The 25,244-nt window shown below is 44.0% G+C and overlaps 1 protein-coding gene across 1 annotated transcript in view; it reads left to right on the top strand.

Annotated features, from left to right (window-relative positions):
• The window catches only part of SAE1 (SUMO1 activating enzyme subunit 1), a 64,985-nt gene that overhangs the window by 4,250 nt on the left and 35,491 nt on the right, over positions 1-25,244 (top strand). Inside the window, exons 2-5 of the mRNA XM_036416366.2 lie at positions 8,185-8,296; positions 15,655-15,828; positions 17,925-18,067; positions 19,809-19,908. Of these exons, the coding sequence (XP_036272259.1) occupies positions 8,185-8,296; positions 15,655-15,828; positions 17,925-18,067; positions 19,809-19,908 (529 nt within the window). The remainder of the gene's footprint in view (positions 1-8,184; positions 8,297-15,654; positions 15,829-17,924; positions 18,068-19,808; positions 19,909-25,244) is intronic.

Below are 25,244 nucleotides of genomic sequence, written 5' to 3'. Positions count from 1 at the left end.
CGAGCCGTGGAATTCCTGGTCAACTCCCAATTGAGGGGACAATTTGCATATTGGGCTTTTATTATATAGGATAATATTATAGATATCTCCCATTTTACCATCCTTTACCTCCTCCTCCTAGTGCCCCTGCCCCAGGTCCCCCTACGTAACCTTGGATACATCTCTTAACTTCTCTATGCTTCAGTTTTCTCATTTATCAAGGAGAGATAATATAATCTACTTTATAAGGTATGGAGAACTAAATGAAATAATGCATGAGTAGCACAGAAAGGAGTTAGTAAATTATAGCTACCGTTACTTGACAAGTATAAATCACTGGCAACAAAAGAAGGGAAACTACATAGGAAATAGCTTGAGATGATAGGGCAAATGTAAAGCAGGAGTCAGTGGGTTGAGTGGGGACTTCAGAAGGATGAGGAAGACGAAGGGACGTATTTGCTTAAGCAGGTAACAGTGGGGAGCAGTCTCCAGTTATATTGTGGATTATGGCAAGACATCTAAGTACATACAATGAATGGGCAGTTGGATGGAGCAGGATTGTAGATTTAAATGAAAAGTATCATACTGTTAAATGAAGAGGGGGCTATTTTTAGAAGGAGAAAGTGGTCAAATTTGCCAGATGCCGATGGCTCCACCATTTCCTACTGCACAGACCAGAAATCTACTTTGTTTCTCGCTGTCCCTTATACCCACATCCAGTCTATTGGGAAGTCCTGCTGGCTCTGCTTCAGACTTTATCTCATGTACCTTTCTTAACTTTTTCTCCTTTTATTTTTTTGCTTAATCCTCACCTGAGGATATTTTTCCATTGATTTTTAGAGAGAGTGAAAGGGAAGGAGGCAGGGGGTGTTGAAAGAGAGAGAGAGAAAGCAAGAGACATCAGTGGGAGAGAGACACAGCAATTGGTTGTCTCCCGCACACAGAATTGAACCTGCAACCCCAGCATGTGCCCTTGATCGGGAATCGAATCTGAGACTCTTTGGTGTGTAGGTCAACACTCTAACCACTGAGTAACACCAGCCAGGGCCCTTCAATTTTTAGTCTATGCCACACCCATCATCTCAGATCACCTCAGCATTCTCTTCACTGGTCTCTCTGTTCTACTCTTGATTCTTTATAATGTACTCTTATTTTATTTTATTTTATTTTATTTTATTTTATTGATTTCAGAGAATAAGGGAGAGGGAGAGAGAGAGAGAAACATCAATGATGAGAGCGAATCCTGCATGCAACTTGGGTATGTGCCCTTGACTGAAATCGAACCCGGGACCCTTCAGTCTGCAGACCAACATTCTATCCACAGAGCCAAACCAGCAAGGGCTATAATGTATTCTTCACACAGCTGCCACATGAATTTAAATTAGGGGTCCTGCTTAAAACCTTCCGGTGATATTTCCTGGCACACTCAGAATAAAATCCAAAGCTTTAAAAAAAATTAATTGCCTTTCATGCTCTGGCTTGTCAGACCTTGTCTAAATTCCATGAAAGCTACTTGAATCTCTGTTCCTCAAATATGCTAGAATTCTTTATGTCCTCAGGGGCTTTGTGCTTACCCTGTTTGAAATAGCCTCATTCTACCAGGTCTTTGCGTGACTCACTCACATACTAGACTCTCAATAAGGGTGGTTTGAATGTGAATTTGGTAGTCTTAAGAGTTTTTAAAATATATATTTTATTGATTTTTTTACAGAGAGGGAAAGGGATAGTTAGAAACATCAATGAAAGAAACATATCAGCTGCCTCCTACATATCCCCCCTTCCCTCCCCCTTCCCACCCACCCCCCCCCCCCACTGGGGATGTGCCCGCAACCAAGGTACATGCCCTTGACTGGAATCAAACCTGAGACCTTTCAGTCCATAGGCCGACGCTCTATCCACTGAGCCAAACCCGTTCCGGCTCAGCAGTAGTCTTAAGAGTTTTTAATCATGAATGGATTGATTTACTTGACTTAACCTGAAGTGCATATTGTGAATTTAAAGATTATATATAAAGGCTTATCCAGTAGTTTGCTTTCATCCATTTCTTTCATTTGTGACCTGTTTCTTTGTCTCTGCATTTTTGCTGATTCCTTGTGCTTCTTTTGATGTACTGGGTAGCTGCTAAGTCTCCTTGAGTTGATTGAGTGGCCTTGTGTCCTATAGGGAGGGCCCAGTGGCTCAGCCTCCAGTCACCTGAGGTGGCCACTCTTGGTGCACCCCTTTGTGGGCTGTGTGCACAGTCTTGTTGTAGTTAAGCTTTGATTGCCGTTGATATCACTGGGGGGAATTTACCCTCCAGGTCAATTGGCTGTGAGGACCAGCTATATCTACAATGGAAGAGCTGCTCTGCAGGAGAGACACCCTTATGGGGCAGGACTTGCTTCCGTGGGCTTTGATGCTCACTGAGTCTGCCCCTTAAGCATGTCTCTTATGGATGTGAAGAGTTGTAATCCTGTATGGTTTTACACTGACCACTGGGTACACTGGCTCTTGGATCTCCAAGAAGGTGCAAAGACAGCCAGTGCCTGGAGCCGCCCAGCAGGAGCTACAGCGAGATCTGCAGATTCCTCCTCTTTGTATCAGGCCTTGCCCAGACCAGGCCCAGCTGTGTAGCAAGGCAGGCTGTGGGGCTCCCTGACCCTGCCTATTTGACAGGTTTTAGGCTGGGAAATGACAGACCATTCATATGCAACAGCTGCTGCCCACAGCTTGGGTGGAGTTATAAATTGGGTGGGAGGGTAGTCTCAGGGAATCACCAGGGTGGAGCAAACAGCAATGGCTGCCAGTCAGCCCCCTGCCTCCCGCTCAGGAACAATGATTGCTGCAAGCACCTCTGAAAGAAAGCCTCCCTCCCATTCCTGTCCCGATGCCAGACAGTCCAGTTTCTCTACGTATGTGTCTGGGTCCCCAGAGTTTGCCCGGAACTGGAGTTCAGAACAAGCGGGAGCTTGTGTATCTCCCTCCCGATTAAAAAAGCGGCACACCCGGTGCCAGCCCTTTCTGTACCTCCACACCTCCTAGCAGTCTCGGTGTGCTTTCCTCACCTCTCTAGCTGTGGAACCTCCACTCAGCCAGCTTCCCCGGGTTCTGGTTGATAGTTGTTCTGCCTTTTAGTTGTAATTTTGATGCGTTGTGAGAGGAGGCAAGTATAGGTGTTTACCTGTGCCACCATCTTAGTCTATCCAGAGCTACCATCTTAATCAATCTACCTTATTGTTGCCCTTATCTGTTAGCTCATATTAGCCACTTCTAGTTGTATAACCTTGGTTAAGCTAGTTGACTTTGTGTCTATTTTCTCAGCTGTAAAATGGGATAACAAAGTACCAGCTGATAAGATTGTCATGAGGATTAAATGATATAAAGAATTTGGAACAGTGCTTGGCCCATAGTGAGTGTTCAGTCACATGCCAGGTGATTATTTTTGCTGATGGACACTTGGGCTTGTTTTGATATATTTATTAATTCAACAGCTATTTGAGTAACAGTATAAGCGCCAAGCACAGTCATAACTGCTAGGGATGTAGTGGTTTCCGGAGTTTACATTTTATAATCATCACTATTATCTGGAGTTAACATTTTAATGGAGGAGCAGGCAATGAACACAAGCAATTAGCATAATTCCAGATAGAAGAGGGAGTGGACATATTTTGGATTAGGTGACCAGTGACAGTTGAGCTGAAACCAAGGATGGGTCCTGTGAAAAGTTTGGAGAGAACAGCTAATGCCAGAGTCCTGTCTCTGCCTGAGATGGGGACGTGTAAACAGGGAGGCCGGGTAGGAGACTGTTGAGTTCTGTAGGCGAGAAAGGATGGTGGCTCAGACCAGACTCGGTGGAGGTAGAGGGAAGCAAGTGGGCGATGTTGCTGTGAATGTATTTGTAATGACTTCTGTGACCACTTGAACATTTCTGTACGATTGATTCCTAAAGGGGAATCGCTGTGTCAGAGTATGAATAGTAATAGCTGACATCCATTAAATGCTGACTCAATGCCAGGTACTATTTTAAGTGCTTTTCATATAATTGAGCCATAAGTAAGATGTAATCTCGGGCCGGGGCCGGTTTGGCTCAATGGATAGAGCATCGGCTTGCGGACTGAAGGGTCCCAGGTTCGATTCCGGTCAAAGGCATGTACCTTGGTTGCGGGCATATCCCCAGTAGGGGGTGTGCAAGAGGCAGCTGATCGATGACTCTCTCTCATCGATGTTTCTACCTCTATCTCTCTCCCTTCCTCTCTGTCAATCAATAAATCAATAAAATATATATATATAAAAAAATAAAGACCCCCCCCCCCCAAAAAAAAAGATGTAATCTCGGGGCCCCTGGCATGGTTAAGGATTAACAACATAAACATGAAGGCCAGTGGTGATACCACTTTAATTTAAAAAAACACAAAAACTTGCAGAGTTTGAAGAGCTCCACAGGATGTAGGGATCATGGAGAGGACACGTGGCTATACGTGATTTATCCGAGGCATTTATATGTGGCATGTGCTCTGAAGTCAGAGGAGAGAGTACTCGAGTCTGCCGTAAGAAAACTCGCTGAGGAAATGGCTTTTCTTATGGCAGACTCGAGTTGGTGTTTGAAGTCTGAGGAAAGGCTTGAGAGGAAGAACAGGTGCATTTCAAGGTGTGTGGAATATTGTGATTTAAAGTTTGCAGTTGGGAGGGGGGCAATGGTAAGATATGTACACATATAATACCTTAATTAAAAAAATGGGGGGGAATAAAATAAAGTTTGCAGTTGGTGGCCTGCCCGGTGTGGGTCAGTGGTTGAGCAGGGTCACGGTTCAATTTCCGGTCAGGGCACAGGCCCAGGGTGGGGCTGGATCCCCAGTGGAGGGGCAGGCAGGAGGCAGCCAATCAGTGATTCTCTCTCATTGGAGTTTCTCTCTCTCCTTTCTTCCTCTCTGAAATCAATAAAAATATAGGCATATAAAAAAAGTTTGCAGGTGGAAAACTGAGGGCAAGTTTGGGATTGAGTAAAGTAATTTGGTGGTAGCGGGAGGTAAGGCTGGGGAAGTCGGAGATAGGCAATACTGAATGGCTTTAAATGCCAGCTTAGATTTTTTTGGTCATTTGTTTGTGTTGGTATGTTTAAAAAAATATATATTTTATTGATTTTTCACAGAGAGAAAGGGAGATAGAAACATCAATGAGAGTCATCAGTCAGCTGCCTCATGCACGCCCCCTACTGGGGATGTGCCTGCAACCAAGGTACATGCCCTTGATCGAATCGAACCCAGGGCCCTTCAGTCAGCAGGCCGATGCTCTATCCACTGAGCCAAACCGGTTTCGGCTGTGTTGGTGTGTTTTTAATCAGAATGAACCCTTTACTGAGCCATTTGTAATTAAGACAATGGGATTGGGGAGAAGTTAAACTCAAGTAACATATACTGAGCATCTGTTACATGCAAAGGATTATGCTAGATGGCTTTGTATACACATTCTACCAGGTTGTTGAGATTAAAAACTATTAAGTCAGAATTAGTATCCCCATTTTACAGGTGGATAAACTGAAGTTTAGGGAGATTCTCTAGGTCAGCCAAGTAGGAAGTGGCAGAGCCAGAATTCAAACCCAAGTCTTCAGACATAGAGGCATGAGTGGTAGGTAGTGCCTGTTGCTGAGGGAATATCAAGGAGAACAGCCTGAGAAGTTAGTGGGCGTGGAGATTAGGAGGCCGTTGGTAATATTGAAGATAGGGATTCCTAGACGCGAACAGGACTGTATCTGTAAGGTACTGGAGCCGTCAGCAGAAAACCCAGTCACTCAGACGGAATGGGAATTTAAAACCTGGAGTTCCAGGTGCTGGGAGGGCTCATAGATCACTATGACAGCAGAGACTTGGAAGATACAGCTAAATGCAAGGGTGCTCCCCTTTCTGAGTGAGGAGGCCAGGTAGAAGGCTGGTTTGATATGTGTACTATATTCTTTTAGGAAACATTGCTTATTATGGTATATTTGCTGATTCTTGAGGGATTAAGGCTTCTCTGGAAAGCCAAGTAGTTTTCCTTCGTCCTCCCACCCATTGGTGTGATGCTCTACATCTCTGATAAAGGACCTGCTCGTTGTGTCTTATAAGCCCTCTTCTCAGTTTCCCCCCGTTTTGATGAAGTGGAATTATCACTTGAAAGACTTGTGCCTGCTATCCTGTGATTGACAGTGAAAGGGCCCATGGATTGAAAGCAATAATGGAGAAACTGAGACCCAGACATATCCCTTTGAGGGAAATATTGTCAATATTCACCCTCTTTTCCCAGCTTATTCTTTGACTGTGAAGAAAATCCAAAATCTGCTAGCACCAAGAATCAGCACAGGACTTGGCCACCATTCTCATGAAAGATTTCTAGTCTACATGCAACATCCATAATTATTAGAAGCATTGGAAAATAGTTTCTGCATGTTCTTCCCAATACTGGTACTTATTGAGAATTGACTCATTTCATAAATTAAGAGCAAACTCATTGTCCAGCAGAACTTGAATTTATATGAGGCTGTTCTTAGTTCTTACTTATCCTTTTCAGTGTGAATAATCATATATTCACTGCAGAAATATTAAGGAGTTTAATTACAGGGCACTGTCTAAGATCCTGATGGGGTTGTTTCATGATGTAAACTCTTTTATTTCCTTTTTATAATGTCAATGAATGAGCACTTAATTTTTTTATTTTGTAATTTTAAAAAATTTAGTGTTCAATTACAGTTGACATAAAAGTTTATGTTAGCCCTAACCTATTTGGCTCAGTGGATAGAGCGTCACCCTGCGGATTGAAGGGTCCCAAGTTCGATTCCAGTTAAGGCATTTACCTTGGTTGTGGGCACATCCCCAGTAGGGGGGTGTGCAGGAGGCAGCTGATTAATGTTCCTAATTATCTCTCTTCCTTCCTCTCTGTAAAAAAAAAAAAATCAATAGAAAAATATTTTTTTAAATTTTTATGTTAGTCTCAGGTGTATATAACAGTGATTAGACATTTATATACCTTACAAAGTAATGACTCCTTGAGTTTAGTACTTATACAATTTATTCCTTTTTCAAATAAAAAATTGTGACTCTTGAAACACTTGGGCTTCAAGGGATTTTTTTTCTTTCTTTCCTCATTGAAAAGAACTTGTGTCTTTATTTTGTCACTATGTATGGGAATTTTGTATGTTTTTCCTCCCTTCCAATGGAGTTCAAGTAAGATGCTGTAGAACTATATACTATCTCCGACAGACCTCAGAGTTAAGTCCAGCCTCTGACTACCTTCTGTCAGCTGCGTCTTCTATCACGTTATACTTGCAATGATTCAAACATTTCTTTGGAACACCCTCTTTCATGCTGCCACGCTTTTGTTTGCGTGTTATAGCTTAAACAGTTCCCCTTCCCACCTCTTCTTCGGCTAACATACCAGTCTAAGCCATCATCCTCTCACCTTAAGTGTGATACTCTTCCCTGCAGACCCCACTCCCCATGGCTTTTCATCGGGCTTAGAATCAAACCCAGAAACCTTACAATGCCTGTGAGAGCCTTCATGAGGTAGCCCTGGTTCTGTCTACCACCTAACTTCCTACCAGTTTCCCCGTGCTCACCGCTCTCTTTCCTCTCCCGGAGACAGGCCACAAACTCCTGCCTCGGGGCTTCTGCTCTTGCTGTTTTCTCTGCCTGGGATGCTCTTCCCCCAAATATCTTTATATTCATCATTTACTTCATTTTTATTTGTGCCAACACCTCCTCAGGCAGGCCTTTTCAATGAGTTTGACTAAAAGAACATCTTCCACCAGTCTTGATCATATCATGTTTGATTTTCATCATTTTTGGCATACTATACAGGGTGAGGCAAGAGTACATTTACAGTGTGATTACCTGAAACAGTTTATTCTTGTATTATTTATTAATTTTGTATTTTCCATATGAACAACTGTAAAAGCTACTTTTGTCCCACCCTATATACTCTGTTATTTATCTGCTTTCTTCACAAAGTATAAGTTACAGAAGATAAAGGATTATGTTTATTTCCACCTTAGGTGCTTGGCATAGGTGCTCGACAAATATTTGTTGAATGAATGTACTCTGCATGATGGGTTGCAGCATCTCTTTTCTAGCTTTGAGGCCGTGCTGCTTCAGTGCAGTGAGTGAAAACTGAAATTACTGCCCTGTCGTTTTGCTCTTCAGTGATGTGGCAAGTCTCTGCTGTCCTGCCGTCCAGTTAACGATGTTTGCTTTACAGGCTGCGGGCCTCCCGGGTGCTTCTTGTCGGCATGAAAGGGCTTGGGGCTGAGATTGCCAAGAACCTCATCCTGGCAGGAGTGAAAGGACTGACCATGCTGGATCACGAACAGGTGAGATGTGCAACCACCCACCTCATCGCTCTCCAAAGCAGGCTCCCCTCTGAGCTAGAAACACGGGGGGGTTTGGGGAGTTCCTACTTGCCCCTTCAGGGCTGTGAGAGGAGGGCTGGCTTTCAGGGAACTGCAGCCTTTGGAGACCAGTGGTGCTAGCACTGCGTTTTATTTCAGTACCACCGCTCCTGTTCTCTTGTTGAGCTTGTTTATCTGCATGTGGAGCTAACTTCTCTCTTGGAGGGTGATCCTAGGGGTAGAGGAATGGCTTCTAATTCGTGCTTATAAATCACATGACTAATTAAAAAATGTGGAATTGCCTTGGGGCTTTGTCATGGGTTAGTCCTTCACCCTCCAAGTTTTCTACTTTAGAAAGAAAGTCTGAGATGAGGCTCAGGAATAAATATATTTAAAAGGTATCTCAACTCAATTTTTTAAAATACATTCTATTGATTTTCCACAGACAGAGGAAGGGAGAGGGACAGAGAGTCAGAAATAGTGATAAGAGAGAAACATCAATCAGCCCCCTCTTGTACAACCCCTCTTGCCCGCAACCAAGGTACATGCCCCTGACTGGATCAAGCCTAGGACCCTTCATTCCACAGGCTGACACTCTATCCACTGAGCCAAGCTGGTCAAAATAGCCCGGCCAGTATGGCTTAGTGGTTGAGTGTCAACCTATGAACCAGGAGGTCAAGGTTTGATTCCCAGTCACTGCACATTCCTGGTTGTGGACTTGATCCCCAGTAGGGGGCATGCAAGAGGCAGCCAATAGATAATTCTTTCTCATTAGTGATCTTTTCTTCTTTTTTTGACAGACAAGTATTAATATATTTTTATTGATTTCAGAGAGGGAGAGAGAGATGGAAACATTAATGATAAAAGAGAATCATCGATTGGCTGCTTCCTGCATGCCGTTCACTTGGGATCAAGCCCACAACCTAAGCATGTATTTCTGACCAGAATCAAACCCGGACCCTTCAGTCCATGGGCTGATGCCTCATCCATTGAGCCAAATCAGCTAGAGGCTCTTTTTTTTTATTTATTTATTTAAATATATTTTATTGATTTCTTACAGAGAGGAAGGAAGAGAGAGAGAGAGTTAGAAACATCGACGAGAGAGAGCCATCAGCTGCCTCTTGCACATCTCCTACTGGGGATATGCCCACAACCAAGATGCATGCCCCTGACCGGAATCGAATCTGGGACCCGTTAGTCCCCAAGCGGACGCTCTATCCACTGAGCCACACCGATCTTGACAAATCAGCTAGAGGCTCTTTACTGATGTTTTTATCTCCTTCTGTCCTCTCTGAAATCTATAAAAATACTTTTTTTTTTAATTAAAAATATAAAGTTATCCTAGGAGATACTGTTGTAGATGGTTTGCAGACATTACTTTGGAAAACATTGGATCAGAGAGGATGTATTTGGACTGCTTAGCATAGTGCCTACACATAATAAGCAAAACATCCAATAATTGGTAATTATCTATATACTAGTGGCCCAGTGTATGAAATTTGTGCACATTAAAAGGGGATTAATTAGAGGAAATAATTTGATATTGCTATTTGCCCTTGCTCTATAATAGAAGTGTCAGAGATGAAAGAACATTAGTAAAATGTATACGAAAACCTTCCTCCTGTCAGAGTCCGGGGCACACCATCGGACCCAGAGTCAAGTCCCCGCCCACCCACATGTGCCTCAAAATTGCATGAGACCCAGACCCAGCCGCCCCCCTGAGGGGCTACCCCTAACCCCTACCCCGCATTGGGCTAGATCCAGACCCAGCCAGTCCCATCCTTGTCAAGCCCTGCCGGGCGGGGGCATGGCCTCAGGTCCCCTGGCCTGTCGCTAGGGCAAAGGGCTCGGTCTGATGTCCCCTGTCAAGCCCTGCCAGGTGGGGGGCATAGCCTAAGGTCCCCTGTCAAGCCCTACGGAGGCAGGGGAGGACATAGCCTCCCTGCTGATTGCTTGTTAAGGCTCCTTATGGGAACTTGGCTTCAGCTGTGGGTGCAGCCCTCTTTTGTGATGGAGTGACGGTCAATTAGCATATTCCCTATTTATCAGAGAGGATTATTAGATATGATATAAAAGCCTAAGCCATTTCGACCAGATGACTAGCCATTAGCTATTATGTGCACTGACCACCAGGGGGCAGATGCTCAGTGCAGGAGCTGCCCCCTGGTGTTGAGTGCGCTCCCACAGCCAGCCTCCTGTGGCTGACCAACCTCCACGGTCCCTTCCCCTGCCTGCTGGCCTGATCCTGCACCAGGCCTTTAGTATGATATAATGATTTAATCGGTGATATAATTATAGTGTCCAGCTCCAGTGTAGCTTTCATCTGACTTGTCTTTTATCTAAAGTGAAAATAACTGCTTCTTACTCTAGTCTCATGCCTCAATGGCATTTTAGTTTTTTTTTAAATAGACATTTTCAAATATACATAAAAGTAGAGAGAATAATATTTGACATACCATCTACCTGGCTTCTCCAGCAGTATTTTGTTGATTTTTAAAGAGATTGATCTTTTACCCTCTCTTTTTTTTGACAGTATGTTATGTTATTTTATATATTTTTTTTAAAAATATTTTTATTGCTTTCAGAGAGGAAGGGAGAGGGAGAGACAGAAACATTGATGAGAGAATCCTTGTCTCATCTGCCTCCTGCACGCCCTATACTGGAGATTGAATCCGCAATTCGGGCATGTGCCGCACTGGGAATCAAACCTATGCCTCCTGGTTCATAGGTCAATGCTCAACTATTGAACCACACAGGCTGGGCTTTGGACAGTATTTTAAAACAAATTCTAGGAATCATGTCTTTTTAGGTTAAATACTTTAAAGATTTTTTAACTTTTTTCAAGTATTTTTTTTTTTTTAATCTTCACCTACGAGTATGTTTTTATTGATTAAAAAAAAATTTTTTTATTGACTTCAGAGAGGAAGGGAGAGGGAGAGAGGTGGAAATATTAATGATAATTATTGGCTGCCTCCTGTATGCTCCCTACTGGGGATCAAGCCTGAAACCCAGGCATGTGCCCTTGACCAGAATTGAACCTCAGACCTTCAGTCCACAGGCCAATGCTCTTTTCACTGAGCCAAACCAGCTAGCGCTGATTTTATTGATTTTAGAGAGAGAGGAAAGGAGAGGAAGAGAAACATTGATGTGAGAGAAACACTGATCATTTGGCTCCTGTACACTCCCTGACGGGGGATTGAACCCAAAACCTGGGTATGTGCCCTGACTGGGAATGGAATCTGCAACTTTTTTGTGCACTGGATGATGCTTCAGTCAATTGAGCCACCAGACCAGGGCTGCAATCATTAATTTTTAAAAATTTTACTGCAATTTGAATTTTTCTTAATATCACAGTCATATATTGAGTTTTTACTTGAATTTAAAATCTTTTAAGCCCTAGCCAGTTTGGATAGAGAGTTGGCCTGCCAACCAAAGGGTCCCGGGTTCGATTGGATCAGGGGAAACCAAAGGTACCTTGGTTGCAGGCTCCTCCCCAGCCCCAGCCCTGGTCGAGGCAAGTGCTGGAGATGATAATCAATTGATGTATTTCTCTCACATCGATATTTCTGTCTTTCCCCTTCTCTCCCACTATCTCTAAAAATCAGTGGGAAAATATCCTCAGATGTGGATTAAAAATAAATAAATAAATAGACAACCTTCTAAGAAAGGAAAATTCCAGCAAGCAATTTAACAGTCGGAGTATGTACCTGCTGCTTTGACATCTCCCCAATTACAGTGCCCCCTAGAGGCAGGAACACCCCACCTAGAGGAAGAATTTGTAATGTAGAGAGAGATTAAGAGTTAGAGACTCAAGGAAGGATGGTTCCTCAACTGGGAGCCTTGGTGGAATAAATGAAACCACACAGGGGTGCTGGTTTCTCATCTGGTTGGAGAAATCCAAGAATGGGGGACGATACTTTAACAGGGAGGGGCGTGTGATACGGTTCTGTCACCGCCTCAGTCCAGTGATGAATGCCAACCAGTGTTGAAGTGAACAGGCTGATTGTCATTCCTTACCTCTTCACTTTGAGGATTTAGAGAGCCTTCTACTGCCTTCCGATGCAAGGCCTGACTCCTCTGACTGGTTTCAAGGCTTTGCACAGAGGTTCTCAGCCCCATCTGTGCTTTAGAACCTTTGGGGATATATATATATATATTTGTATATTTTTAATATATTTTGTTGATTTTTTACAGAGAGGAAGAGAGAGTTAAAAACATCAATGAGAGAGAATCAGATCAGCTACTGGGGATGTGCCCCCAACCAATGTACATGCCCTTGAGCAGAATTGAACCTGGGACCTTTTAGTCCGCAGGCAGACGCTCTATCTGGTTTCGGCTGGGGAGTTATTTTAAAATAAAAGTTCTCCATTCTGACAGTCAGGGAGGGTAGAGAACCTCTGGCTTCATGTAGTCTGGTCCCAGTCAAGTTACCCTCCCTGACCCCCATCTCATAAATCTAAAAGCTCATGAACACCGTGCTTCCTCTGCCCTTTGCAGTTTGCTTGTGTCCTTTCCTTCCCCCCTCCCCATGACGAGAAAAATCCCAGGCAGACAGTGCTACATAGTGCAAACGCTTTGGAATCGTGCAGGCCTGAGTTCAGATCCTCCCTCCTCAAGGTGAGCAAAGGACTTAACCTTTCAGAGCCTCAGTTTGCTCACCTATAAAATGAGGATGTTATCTTCTGTTCCGTAGAGGTTTTCATTTCATTCATCAATAAGCATCCACGATCACCTTCTGCTACCCTGAAGTATTTCCCATTCTCAGTCCCCCCTCCCGCACCCACCCCCCCCCCCCGAAACCAGAGTGGGCTCCCTGACTCGGGGTGTGATGGGACGTAAAAGTCTTCCTGGAGTTCTGATCTGAGCTGAGTATTAAAGAACAAGTAGAGATTGATCAAGCCGAGGGACTGTATTTCAGACCGGGACCATAGCAGTGGCACAGGACAGCAGGGGAGAAATGGAACATAGAAGGCAGTGTGGAATGTTTGGAGAGTGAAGCTCAAAGTAGTGGGAGGCGCGAGGAGGGTGCAGGTAAGGTCCAAATCTTAAGAGCCTGCTGGCAAGCCCCGCTGTAAGCTCTTATTAGACCCCTGGGTGGGAAGGATACATTGAAGAGTTTCCAATGTGGGGAGAGGGACCGGTCAGCCCCAGACTTTGGGTAGATGGCAATTACTGTATCCGCTATGGTTGGCAAAGATACAGGGTAAAGACCACTTACAAGGCTGCTTTAGTAGTTTTGGTGAGATGAAAAGGATATGAGTGATGATACTGTGATAGGGCAGGAATCACACAGGTAGAAAAACTTAGAAGAACTGATAGGAATGTAAATGGGCTTGGGAGGAAAACAAAGAATATCTTACAACAGTCTACGACCATACCACCCTGAACGCGCCCGATCTCGTCTGATCTCGGAAGCTAAGCAGGGTCGGGCCTGGTTAGTGCTTGGATGGGAGAATATCTTACAACAACTGACACTGAAAGTGCCGGACACTGTTTTAAGAGCTGTAGTATCATTTAGTTCTCACAACTCTGACTTCTAGAGCTTGTCATCCCTATTTTACAGATAAGAAAACTGAGAAAAGGAAGTGAAGTACTGGCCCATTTAACAGTAGTTAGTGGGAGACAATGACTCAGTCAATTTGGCTCGTGGCAGAGCCCATGCTCTTAGCCACCTTAGCAGGTGACTGCTGTCGAGGAAATACCAAGGATTTGAACATCAGGTTTCTGATTCGGGTGACTGGCTGGGCAGTTTGGTGGGCTTATCAACAGAGACAAATACAAGAGTCAAATGTGAAGGGCCTTTGGTTTATCCAGGAGGAAGTATCTGGTGGGCAGTTAGTTTAATACAAGGCTCAGATCAGGAAGAAATCTGTACAGTAAGAGCAATTTAAGAAATACCAGAAATTCTGGTAGGAATTAAAAGAATCATTGAGTTGGCTTATGCTGGTATACAGAGTGAAAAGATGAAAGATTCTGAGATGGAATCTTGGGGCCCATGTAGAGGCTAGACTGTTTATCTACATGAGGAGGAGAGCCAGGGTCTGAGAGGCCAAGGGAGCAGAGCATGGATAGTAATAATAATTAGCATTGATGGAGTAATTAGTAAGTGCATTGTTTTTATTAACATCTGCATTTTACATGTGATTTCCTCATACTTGCTCAAGGTCACACAGTAAGTGGTTGAGTCACATTTGAATAAAAGATTTGAATCCTGCCTGAATTATGTCCGAACCTTGCTCTTAACCACTATGGTGTAGAGCAGGGGTGGGGAACTTCTGGCCGGTGGGCCGTATAAGGCCCTCAAAGTCATTTGGTCTGGCCCTGCCAAGCATTATGGGTGAGTTATTTAAATGTTTGACCAAATAGAGTAGGCTGATTTTTAAGTTGATAATTTTGTGTGGCCCGTGAATGGTTTTATAAATATCCAAATGGCCCTTGGCAGAAAAACGGTTTCCTATCCCTGGCGTATAATACTAGTATAATGAGACCTCTGAAGAAGCGAGATGGGATGGGTCAAGGATCCTGTTAGAGGGTTGGCCTTGAATGGGAGAAGGACCAGCTCATTTTTTTGAAAGCAGTGTAGTGAGGTAGTGCTGTGGGTACTTGGAAGGAGAGGGGGAGGGAAGATTATTACTGGTGAACCCAGTCTTGGTGAAGGTGATGAAGTCACACCTAGAGATTAATGGTTAAATGAGATGTTTGATGTGGGGGGAACAATATGAAGTCTGTAACCCTACTGGGGACTGTCATGTGATTATGTTACCTGTCTTTGAGGCTCTGTGATAATCCAGCCTTATAGGTGAAATCATCTCTCTACTCCAGTCCCCAATCATCTTTTCTCCTCCGAGTTTTCATTGAATTTAAGAGTTCATTTCAAGCATTGTTCATTTCAAAAATTCTGAAATTTGCACTGGTCTAATTTGAAACCACTGTAGAAAGGGACTTCATCCTTTAAACTACTTTTGTTTCTTTCTGAATGCCTAGAGTTGGGCACATGGGTAGGTATCTGGTAAATGCTTACCACTAATAATTATATCATTTTGATAGCAGTTACAAACTTAAATTGAAGAAGAAAGCATGGACTTTTCCAGTTTAGAGTGAATTTTCTTTATAAACACAAGGGGGTGCTCTTTAACCATCAATGCCCAGTAAACGTTAAATGTCTGTTTTAAAGCCTCAGAAGAAAGAGTGTAGGGCGTCTGCATTAGGCATGATTCCTGCAGGGACAGTAATGCAATCAAATGGTAGATATTTTAGTTATCTTTTAAAATGGAAAGGTTCATTGTCTTTGCGATACGATTTTCTCCAAATTCAAGTGTTTAAGAACAATCTCTTCCTAGGTATCTCCAGAAGACCCCGAAGCTCAGTTCCTGATCCGTACTGGATCTGTTGGCCGAAACAGGGCTGAAGCCTCTTTGGAGCGAGCTCAGAATCTCAACCCCATGGTGGAAGTGAAGGCGGACACTGAGGATATAGAAAAGAAACCCGAGTCATTTTTCACTCAGTTTGATGCTGTGAGTTTCATAGTGTCTGATCTGGGGGGATTAAAGCACTAATTGTGTGTGCTCTAGATACACTAAAGCATTAGAATCTCGAATTCTGAGCTTTTTCCCAAGTAAGTTGATTAGTTGAATTGCTCTTTAGGTTTACTATGCTGCCTTAGTAGATTGAACGTGTGGGTCGGTGTATCCAGCATGTTGGGTCTGCTAGAGTTTTGAGTCGCTGTCTGTTGGTTAATTCTTTGGGCATATGTTCCCTTAGACCAGGTTTCATCCATGGTGTTTGTCTTCCTTCCAGAATCTTTGCACATGGCTTTGCTACATATTACTGCAAATGTTTTCTCCTGAGAACTTAACAAGTTGGTGATTAATTTCTGTAGCAGTCATTTTTTTTTTTTTTGTTAGAAATATCAAACTACAGCTTGTGTTTTGTCTTTAAAAAGAGCACACCTGATCTTGGTCTGTCTCTCTCGCTCAGCCACTTTGACCATGTTGCCGTGGATAACTAGACAAAATCTCTATAGTCATAAGCCAAATGAGGCATATCCAACCTCACTTGGTTTCTTTGCCAAATCCCCGCAGAGGTGAAGGGATAAGTGAAATTCTGTTTCGGCGCCTGTGACCTTTCAGACATGGTTCCTTGTACCCTGCAAGAAGCTTGAATAATCGTGAAAGTCACAGATGATCTACTTGTTTTTTAAATGAAAGGCCCATTATACGAGAGGTTAGAATTCGGGTTGAGTAGTTTGTTTTTCACGCTGTTATATTTCATATGCGCATCTGTTCAAATATGGGCTTGAAATGATGGATCATCTGTGCATTTTGTCCTTTTTTTTCTTTTTAATTCATTCTGTTTCGTAACTCCAGATACTGGAACATTTTCCATGTGGATGAAGGTCTTCTCTTCATTCCTTTATTCATAGTAACCACATTTGATTGATTCTATGTGTCCCTCAACCTTTTAGCAACTAGAAGCTTTGTTAGAACTGAAGCGTGGGGCCAGAGCGTGTATAACGCAGGAGCGCGGGGCAGGCGTGACTGTCGCACAGGCCGGTTTGCCTGGCCCTGAATTGGGTTTAGTTACTGTGACTGCACGTTTCCATTCTGTCAGTTGATTGCATGTTCAGTTATGGTTGTCTCACCTTTTTAGATTTGCTTTTTCCTTGCGAGGCTGTGTCCTCTGAATGACACCAGATGCACATATTTCTCCATGAGTGTTATTTCAGTAGTCTGCCTGCCCGACAAGAGCTGAGAGGTTCTATCAAATGAAAATATCCTTTTGTAATTTATTCCCCAACTTTCTATGTTCAGATGAAAAATGTCTGCATTAGAACTTATCTTCTTGGCCGTGATTACAAAGCCTCTCCAGAAAAGACGGTGTTTTATGCCATGAAATTTAAACATTTCCAATCCTTTAACTTATTGGAATAGAACCTACAGGCCTCACAGCAGCATTGATAATTCCACCGAGTTCATTGTCTAAGCCTGAACGGAGGTCACTTGGTCTGTAACCGGTTTTTTTTTTTTTTGTTGTTGTTGTTGTTGTTGTTTTTTGTCCTTAAATTGAGATCAAGTTTTCACATGGAAAACTGGAAACGTAATCTCAACAGGACTTGCTTATCTTTTTTATCTGAACGCATCAATCAAAAGAAGGGGGAAAGTGCCCCTGTATTTAAACGTGACTAGGGGTCAATTTTAAAAACTGGTTTTGTTCCTTGTAGCTTATTCAGATTTCAGTATATTTAATCACTTAGAAATAGCTTACCCTTAAGTTATTAGTGTCTTTTTCTTTTCATGAAAACCATGAAATGTGGCTTCTATGTGTTCATGGATCAGGGGGAACAAATTCATTAAATGGCTTTTACTTTCTAGGTAAACACATTTCATTTGGGTGGCAGAATGTAACGTCTCATAATTTACATTTTCTACGCACTGAAACCTGCAACTTTCCTTTTGTCTTCTAGCCATAGGACCCAAGGAACCTGTTGTACCAGTTTGAAACTGGCTTTAGACATGCCTAGTGAGACTGTTCATTAAGATTTATTTAGACATCAGGACAATGATTCACAGTTTGCGGAACTCACACCCAGCCAATTTCTTTCTTTCTGCAGGTATGTCTGACTTGCTGCTCCAGGGATGTCATAATTAAAATTGACCAGATCTGTCACAAAAACAGCATCAAGTTCTTTACAGGAGATGTTTTTGGCTACCATGGATACACATTTGCCAATCTTGGAGAGCATGAATTTGTAGAGTAAGTGTTGGGGGAGGAGGAGTGAATAGAACGTTCTCAAAGTGTAATTTTACTCACTGATAGGGATTGAACCATTAAGGAAAGTCTTTTACTCTTAACACTTAGGATATTGGAAAACCAATTCATTAACAGTTTCCGATACATAGGTTTTGTGTTCATAATTGCAGGAGATGGGGACCTTGCCTTCCACAATGATGGTCTAATTTAAAGCATAAAGAAAGCAGTGTTCTAGGCAATTAAAGTACATCACCCGGGGATTTGATCACTCTGGATTTCAGGGGGCGAAACAAGCTTTTAGGGAAGACTTGTTTGGATTGTAAACATTTTTGCCCAGCTTAGCAGGTCAAACTTTTCAGGTTACAAAATAAGTTAGATGGGCAACTCTGGAGGCACACTCAGCCAACATCTACCTTGGAAATAAAAGCTCCATGGCCCAAAGACTGCTCTGTGCAGCCAGCAGCCCTGGTCCTTTCCGTTTGAACATTGCGGTTGCAGACCGTGGTGATTCTCACATGATGGGACCTGCAGGGTTTTGAACTTGTAGCACGAAGATGAAAGATGCTACCAGTATTGTAAAACTACATGAGTTGGGCTGTTTTTGGTTGTCATTTTCTTTTTTTTTCCTCTTTTTTTTTTTTTTTTTTTTTAAGTCCAGGATGTTTAATATATTTTATTGATTTTGTACAGAGAGGAAGGGAGAGAGATAGAGAGCTAGAAACATCGATGAGAGAGAGAGTCATCGACCAGCTGCCTCTTGCACACCCCCCACCGGGGATATGCCTGCAACCAAGGCATATGCCCTTGACCGGAATCGAACCCGGGACCCTTCAGTCCCCAAGCCGACGCTCTATCCATTGAGCCAAACCGGTCTTGGCTTGGTTGTCATTTTCTGACTACTGGCACCCCCTTCTCCCCCATGAGAGGTAAAGAGAGACCCTGCTGTGTGGCAGGTGAGCTTCCTACAAGTCAAGAACTTCCTTTAGTTCAGCTTCTCAGGCAAGTCCCTGAGATTTCTCTGGTCTGCAAGTTTCTTGCCTGTAAGGTTGACATGGGGGGAGTACAGACATGTTCAGGATCTCCCATAACTCCAGCGTTTTGTGGCTTTAGGAAATCTAGTTCTTTGGGCACATTATAAATGGATAAAGAAGTCATAGAGGAAAGCAGTCCAGATTATTATTTTAAAAATATTTTTATTGATTTCAGAAAAGATGGGGGAGGGGAGAGAGGGGAAAAGAAAGAGAGAAAGTTAGAAATAGCAACGAGAATCATTGTTCGGCTGCCTTTCCCTCCACTGGAGATCAAGCCCACAACCCGGGCATGTGCCCTTGACTAGAATTGAACCTGGGACCCCTCAGTCCGCAGGCCAACGCTCTATCCACTGAGCCAAACCAGCCAGGGCAGTCCAAATTATTTTAACATGAGTTCCCCATGCAGAGGGGAGGAATTTAGAGTAATTCATGATTCAAGTGGTACGTTCACAGTTTATTGAGAGCTTACTCGGCTGTGTGCTAAGAAATGTATGTTACTTCTCTTCTTACAAGAATCTTTTGTTAGCAGTTGTTACTAGTGGGTGACTGGCTCGTCAGGTAATCGGTGGCCAAGCTAGGATTTGAGCTTAGGTTTGTTTGACTCCAAAACTTTGGCTCTTAACCCACATCCCATCTGGAGCTGGTAGTGCTTTATTTGTGCTAATGGCGTGATTCCTAGAGTAGAACTGGATTCCCTCTCTGTCACCGTCCAGGGAGAAGACCAAAGTTGCCAAGGTTAACCAAGGAGTAGAAGATGGCCCTGACACCAAGAGAGCGAAACTGGATTCATCTGAGACAACTATGGTCAAGAAGGTATGTGTACTGTGGGGGAGGGGCCGGAACCCCACGCCTCCTGGGACTGGCAGTTACAATGGCCGAGGAGGAAACCAGCATGGTGGGCTTGAAGGGAGGGTCTGGATAGACTGGGTCAGTGCTTGTTCCACTTAAAGGGGGGTAGCTGCTGCTTAGTGCCAGCCAGCTGAGCTGTGAGGGAATGTGTGGCTCTAGGATGCCAGATGTGATTTTTAAGACAATCAGAAATGTCTCAGGAGTCTTGGTGTGTGGTTTTTTTAAAGATATATTATATTGTTGTTGTTTTTTACAGAGGAAAGGAGAGGGATAGTTAGAACATCGATCAGCTGCTTCCTGCGCACCTCTTACTGGGATGTGCCCGCAACCAAGGTACATGTCCTTGATCGGAATTGAACCTGAGGGACCTTTCAGCCCGCAGGCTGACCCTCTATCCACTGAGCCAAACCAGTTAGGGCATGGCTCAATAGTTGAGCGTCCACCTATGAATCAGGAGATCACGGTTCAATTCCTGGTTAGGGCACATGCCCAGGTTGTGGACTTGATCACCACCCAGTGTGGGGTGTGCAGGAGGCAGCCAGTCAATGATTATCTCTCATCATTGATGTTTCTGTATCTCTCTCCCTCTCCCTCTTTGAAATGAATAAAAATATACTTTAAAAAAAAAGAAAGAAAGAAATGTAGTGGGGTTTTTTAATGCTCTGTCCCAAACTTTGTAATACTGGCAACCTACTCACCAGTACTGTTCTTGTCAGTAGCAGAGGCTAAAGAGAACATGTTTGAGGACTTGCATGGTCTGTGAGCCAGTGATCTGAACACTGGTATATGAAGTAGTGTTAAAAAGACTGTTTTTGAGCAAAGACCATGAATTTTTTTTATTGATTTTAGAAAGAAACATCAGTTTGTTGTTCCACTTATTTATGCATTCCTTGGTTGATTCTTTTTTTTTTTTTTAAATAATATTGATTTTTTTACAGAGAGGAAGAGAGAGGGATGGATAGTTAGAAACATCGATGAGAGAGAATCATTGATCAGTTGCCTCCTGCACACCCCCCACTGGGGATGTGCCCGAAACCATGGTACATGCCCTTGACCGGAATCGAACCTGGGACCCCTCAGTCTGCAGGCCGACGCTCTATCCACTGAGCCAAACCGGTTTTGGCTGGTTGATTCTTATATGTGCCTTGACTGCGGATGGAACCTGCAACCTTGGTGTATCTGGACAGCCCTCCAACCAACTGAGCTACCCAGCCATGGCCAAAGAGTATTACTTTTATTTGTTTTTTTTATTTTAAAGGAAAGTGAAATTGGTAGACAATTTAGTAAGGTCCTAAGTGGGCAGGAGACAGTTAAAACTTGAATTGTTTTGTTTCCTTAAAGTGTTGGTTTCACCAAATCTTTCAAGAACAAAGACCTCAAGGCTGGCAAATGTTATCAGGTGTATATTTTTAAGTTTATAATTAGATTCTACTTGGAATTGGTGCCGTAATTTAAATTCATTTTCTAAAAAGAGGAGTGGAAAGGGAATCAGAGACGCCGGTTTCTAGGTGGTGGTGGAATCAGAAAAGGAATCTCGTGGTGGGGAAAACCAGGTGAAGTGGCCAGAATTGGTTTGGTCGAACTGAGAGGAAAGATACGACCAAGCCCATATTTACTCTTTGCTTTGTAGGTTTAAATGTCGAGAAAGAAAAACAGCTGGTCAGAGCACTGAGTTAAAATTGCTCTAAAGGGGGGATTCTCAGAGCAGGGAAACCACAAAAGAGGCTGCAGAAACCGCAGAAGTGGAACTCTTCGTCTCCAGCAAGGCTGCGCTGGAGGTTTTCTCTCTCTCTCGCTCTTTATGTTTGTGCTGGAAGAGTCTGATGCCATGCGTGTGATACAGAGGAATTATTAGGCCCTAATTTTAGTGTCTATTCACAGGGCCGTAATTATTTTGAGTGAACATTGGTGTTTTGGCCAAAACTTGAGTCCTTTTTTCCTTCCTTCCTTTCTTCTTGAGGCCCAGTGGAGCCTTGTCTGAATAGCGCCGTGAGTTCGGTGGGGGGAGATAAATTGTTAACTAACGGAGGCGCACAAAAGCAGCTTTGTGGGTGCTGTCAATTTATAAATCACACCCTCTTACAAGTGTGACACTTGGCCTTGGTGTGAAGGGTTTTATGGCTTAAGGGCTCCTTTGATTGAGGCGGGTCTTTCACATTCAAATAGAGAGTGCCTAGCTTTGTTAGCCCTTCACAGCTGGAAGTCTCCCCCGAGTCACTTCTGCCGGTGCCCACTGGGGCTGATCTGGAAACCCCTCTGGGGAGCCACTCTAGCTATGAGGAGAATGTGGCAGCCCTGGCAGGTCCCGGAGGCCCTCGCGTACCATTCCGAGGGCTCCTGGGCCACAGAGCTGTGTGCAGCCCCTTCCGACATGGGACCGAAGTCGAAGGTATCAAAATATGCCCAGCTGACATTGTTAGTCAGCTGTTTCCCGCGGCCAATTCAGGCCGGGATTCCAACCCCGGGCCCTTAAGGTTGCGAGGCATTCAGTGCATTCCTGATGACAATCCCCGGGATTCCAGACCTTGCCTTTGTGCGCCTCCCCAGAGCGCTGTGGAAGTGTGGGCTGCACAGGTCCCGGCCAGGACTCGCCACCTGGTACTAAGACTTGTCCTCCGTTTTGGCAGAGCCCGCTCTGAGGCGTGGAGGTTTTCCTCCAACTCAGAAATCCTTTGATTCAGATTCTGTCCCTTTGCCTAAATTGTATGGAATAACTAGTCGGGTTATGCTCAGAGTGCAGGATGGGGGTGGGGAAGCAGCCACTTCCTGTTTCCTGTGAAAGGCTTCTGGTTCGGGTCCAAGTGTTGTAAAGCCACTTTTGCTTCAAGGTACGCATTGTGCTCCTAAATTAGAAACAGTTCAAAAACAAGAGGGAAAACAGAGGCTGTGGTTTTCACACAGTCTAGGAAGACACGAGGCCTTTCTAGCACACGTGCCACCGTGATAAATACAGCAGCGGGGAGTGCAGAGCCCAGAGGCAGGTGCTCAGTAGTTTGTTTGCTGCCCTTGCTGCCCAGGAGAAGTCGGGCCACAGGTTCCATCGGGATTGGGTCTTGGGCACAAACCTGATGGACAGTGGATGCACAGTGGCTGAAGGAGAGAGCACAGTGATGGTTTCGTGGCGAGGAAGTGTTCACGTTTCCCAGAGAAAGAGTTAGAGTTGGCATGTGAGGGCCAGTTTGTCAGGCACTGAAGCCATGACCAGTTCCAGGAAGCAGCATCGACCAAAAGCACAGCTGTGAGACTGAGTGACTCTGGCTCTCCTCACTCCAGGACAGCCAGCTCTTTCTGTCTCTTTAAGTTGCAAAGTGCCTGCTGTGTTCAAGGCAGTGCTTTGGGCGCAGGGAATCACATACAGTCCTGTTGTCACCATTTACAGATGACGCTGAAGCTAAGAGTAGTCCAATGACTTGCCAAGGTCACACAGCTCTAAGAAGCAGCAGATGGCCAAAACCGGTTTGGCTCAGTGGATAGAGCGTCGGCCTGCGGACTGAAAGGTCCCGGTTCGATTCCGGTCAAGGGCATGTACATTGGTTGCGAGCACATCCCCAGTGGGGAGTGGGCAGGAGGCAGTTGATCGATGATTCTCTCTCATCGATATTTCTAACTCTACCTCTCTCTCTTCCTCTCTATAAAAAAAAAAATAAATCAATAAAATATATTTTAAAAAAAAGCAAAGAAAAGCAGCAGCAGGTGGGAGAGCACAGACAGATGCTAAGGGCACTGGCTCACCCTATGACTTCCAAGGTGGTTCCCCTGGGAGTTGTAGGATAATTTGAACTGTTATGAGGAAATGTGGGGTACAGTATTGTTAACATGGGGATCATTTCGGAAAAGCCTTTGGGAGAAGCCATGATCACATTCCCATTTGCTGCTCCTGTTTCTTTATTGTTAGGCGCTGCCAGACATGAGTAGATGCCCGATGGTGGTTACTTGCCCTGGTCGCACTTTAAAAACGAATCATGAAGTAGGGTTTGTTCATAACATGCTAAAAAATGCAGACTTAATTTTACCTCTGCTTCTGAAAATAGTAGGTGCCAAATTTGGGCACTGCTAACTAATACTCTTCTCATGAATTAGTTGTGAAATTCCACGGTGGAGCAGTGATTCATTATTATGATTCCCCCTTCCTGCGCAGTTTGTTGACAGCTCAGTCGTCCTCCTCTCCCTGCCGTCCTTAAAGAAACATTCCTCATGACTGACTAGCTTCATTCCCCTTTTATGTGGCATCTTGATTTGTAACCATGATTCCCCTTCAGATCACTTGTCAGTGTCTCTCCCTTAGAGTTTAAGCTCCATAGGGCACTTCTGTCCACTGCTGTCCTCTGAGACTGTGCCCGGCACAGTCACATCCAGGAAATGTCTATGCAGTGTGGTTGTGGCTGCTCCTGCAGTGTAATATGTTAGCTTTAGAGCAGATTGTTGTCATTTAAAAAAGAATTATTGAACGAACTTTCTTTGTGATCCACTAAATGGATTAACTTTGTAGTCCCTTAGGTCTCAGTTTAGGTTTTTGTGCTAAGCCAAGAACAAAATTCCAAACAGGACAAGGGACTTGGCTAGAAATAGGTAGAAGTCATTGAGTTGCCTAGACCAGAGCTGTCAGGCCCAAGCGCTGCTCATTGTCAGAATCACTTGATTTGGGGGAGGGGTGGCAGGGAAATGCAGGGAGCAAACTGCAGAAAGGTTGGTGGAATTCCGATAACAGGTTTTATAAGACTGATGGTCGTGAAGTGTGGGGTGGGTGCTGGTGGTGCCCTGTCTCACAAGGGGAAAGTTTCTGGCTCTAAGAGTGACGAGAGGGGGTCCTTTCTAAAATCACAGCACAATTCAGTGTGTGTGTGTGTGTGTGTGTGTGTGTGTGTATGTGAGATATTTGATGCACAAAAATAATGCCACATCAATGCAAGTTTTGGGACATAACAATGAAATACTATTCAATTTAAAAACAAAAACAGCCCTGGCTGGTTTGGCTCAGTGGATAGAGCATCGGCCTGCGGACTGAAGGGTCCCAGGTTCAGTTCCGGTCAAGAGCATGTACCTTAGTTGCAGGCACATCCCCAGTGTGCAGGAGGCAGATGGTCGATGTTTCTCTCTCATCGATGTTTCTAACTCTCTATCCCTCTCCCTTCCTCTCTGTAAAAAATCAATAAAATATGTTTAAACAAACAAACAAAAAAACTAGTCTCGCCAAAATTGGTTTGGCTCAATGGGTAGAGCATTGGCCTGCGGACTGAAAGGTCCCGGGTTCGATTCCAGTCAAGGGCATGTATCTTGGTTGCGGGCACATCCCCAGTAGA

This window comes from Pipistrellus kuhlii, unplaced genomic scaffold (assembly GCF_014108245.1).
Source record: "Pipistrellus kuhlii isolate mPipKuh1 unplaced genomic scaffold, mPipKuh1.p scaffold_m20_p_55, whole genome shotgun sequence".
In the NCBI taxonomy this organism is placed as follows: domain Eukaryota; kingdom Metazoa; phylum Chordata; class Mammalia; order Chiroptera; family Vespertilionidae; genus Pipistrellus; species Pipistrellus kuhlii.
The sequence above is the reverse complement of the archived record's forward strand: the minus strand, read 5'-3'. Positions and strand labels throughout refer to the sequence as shown.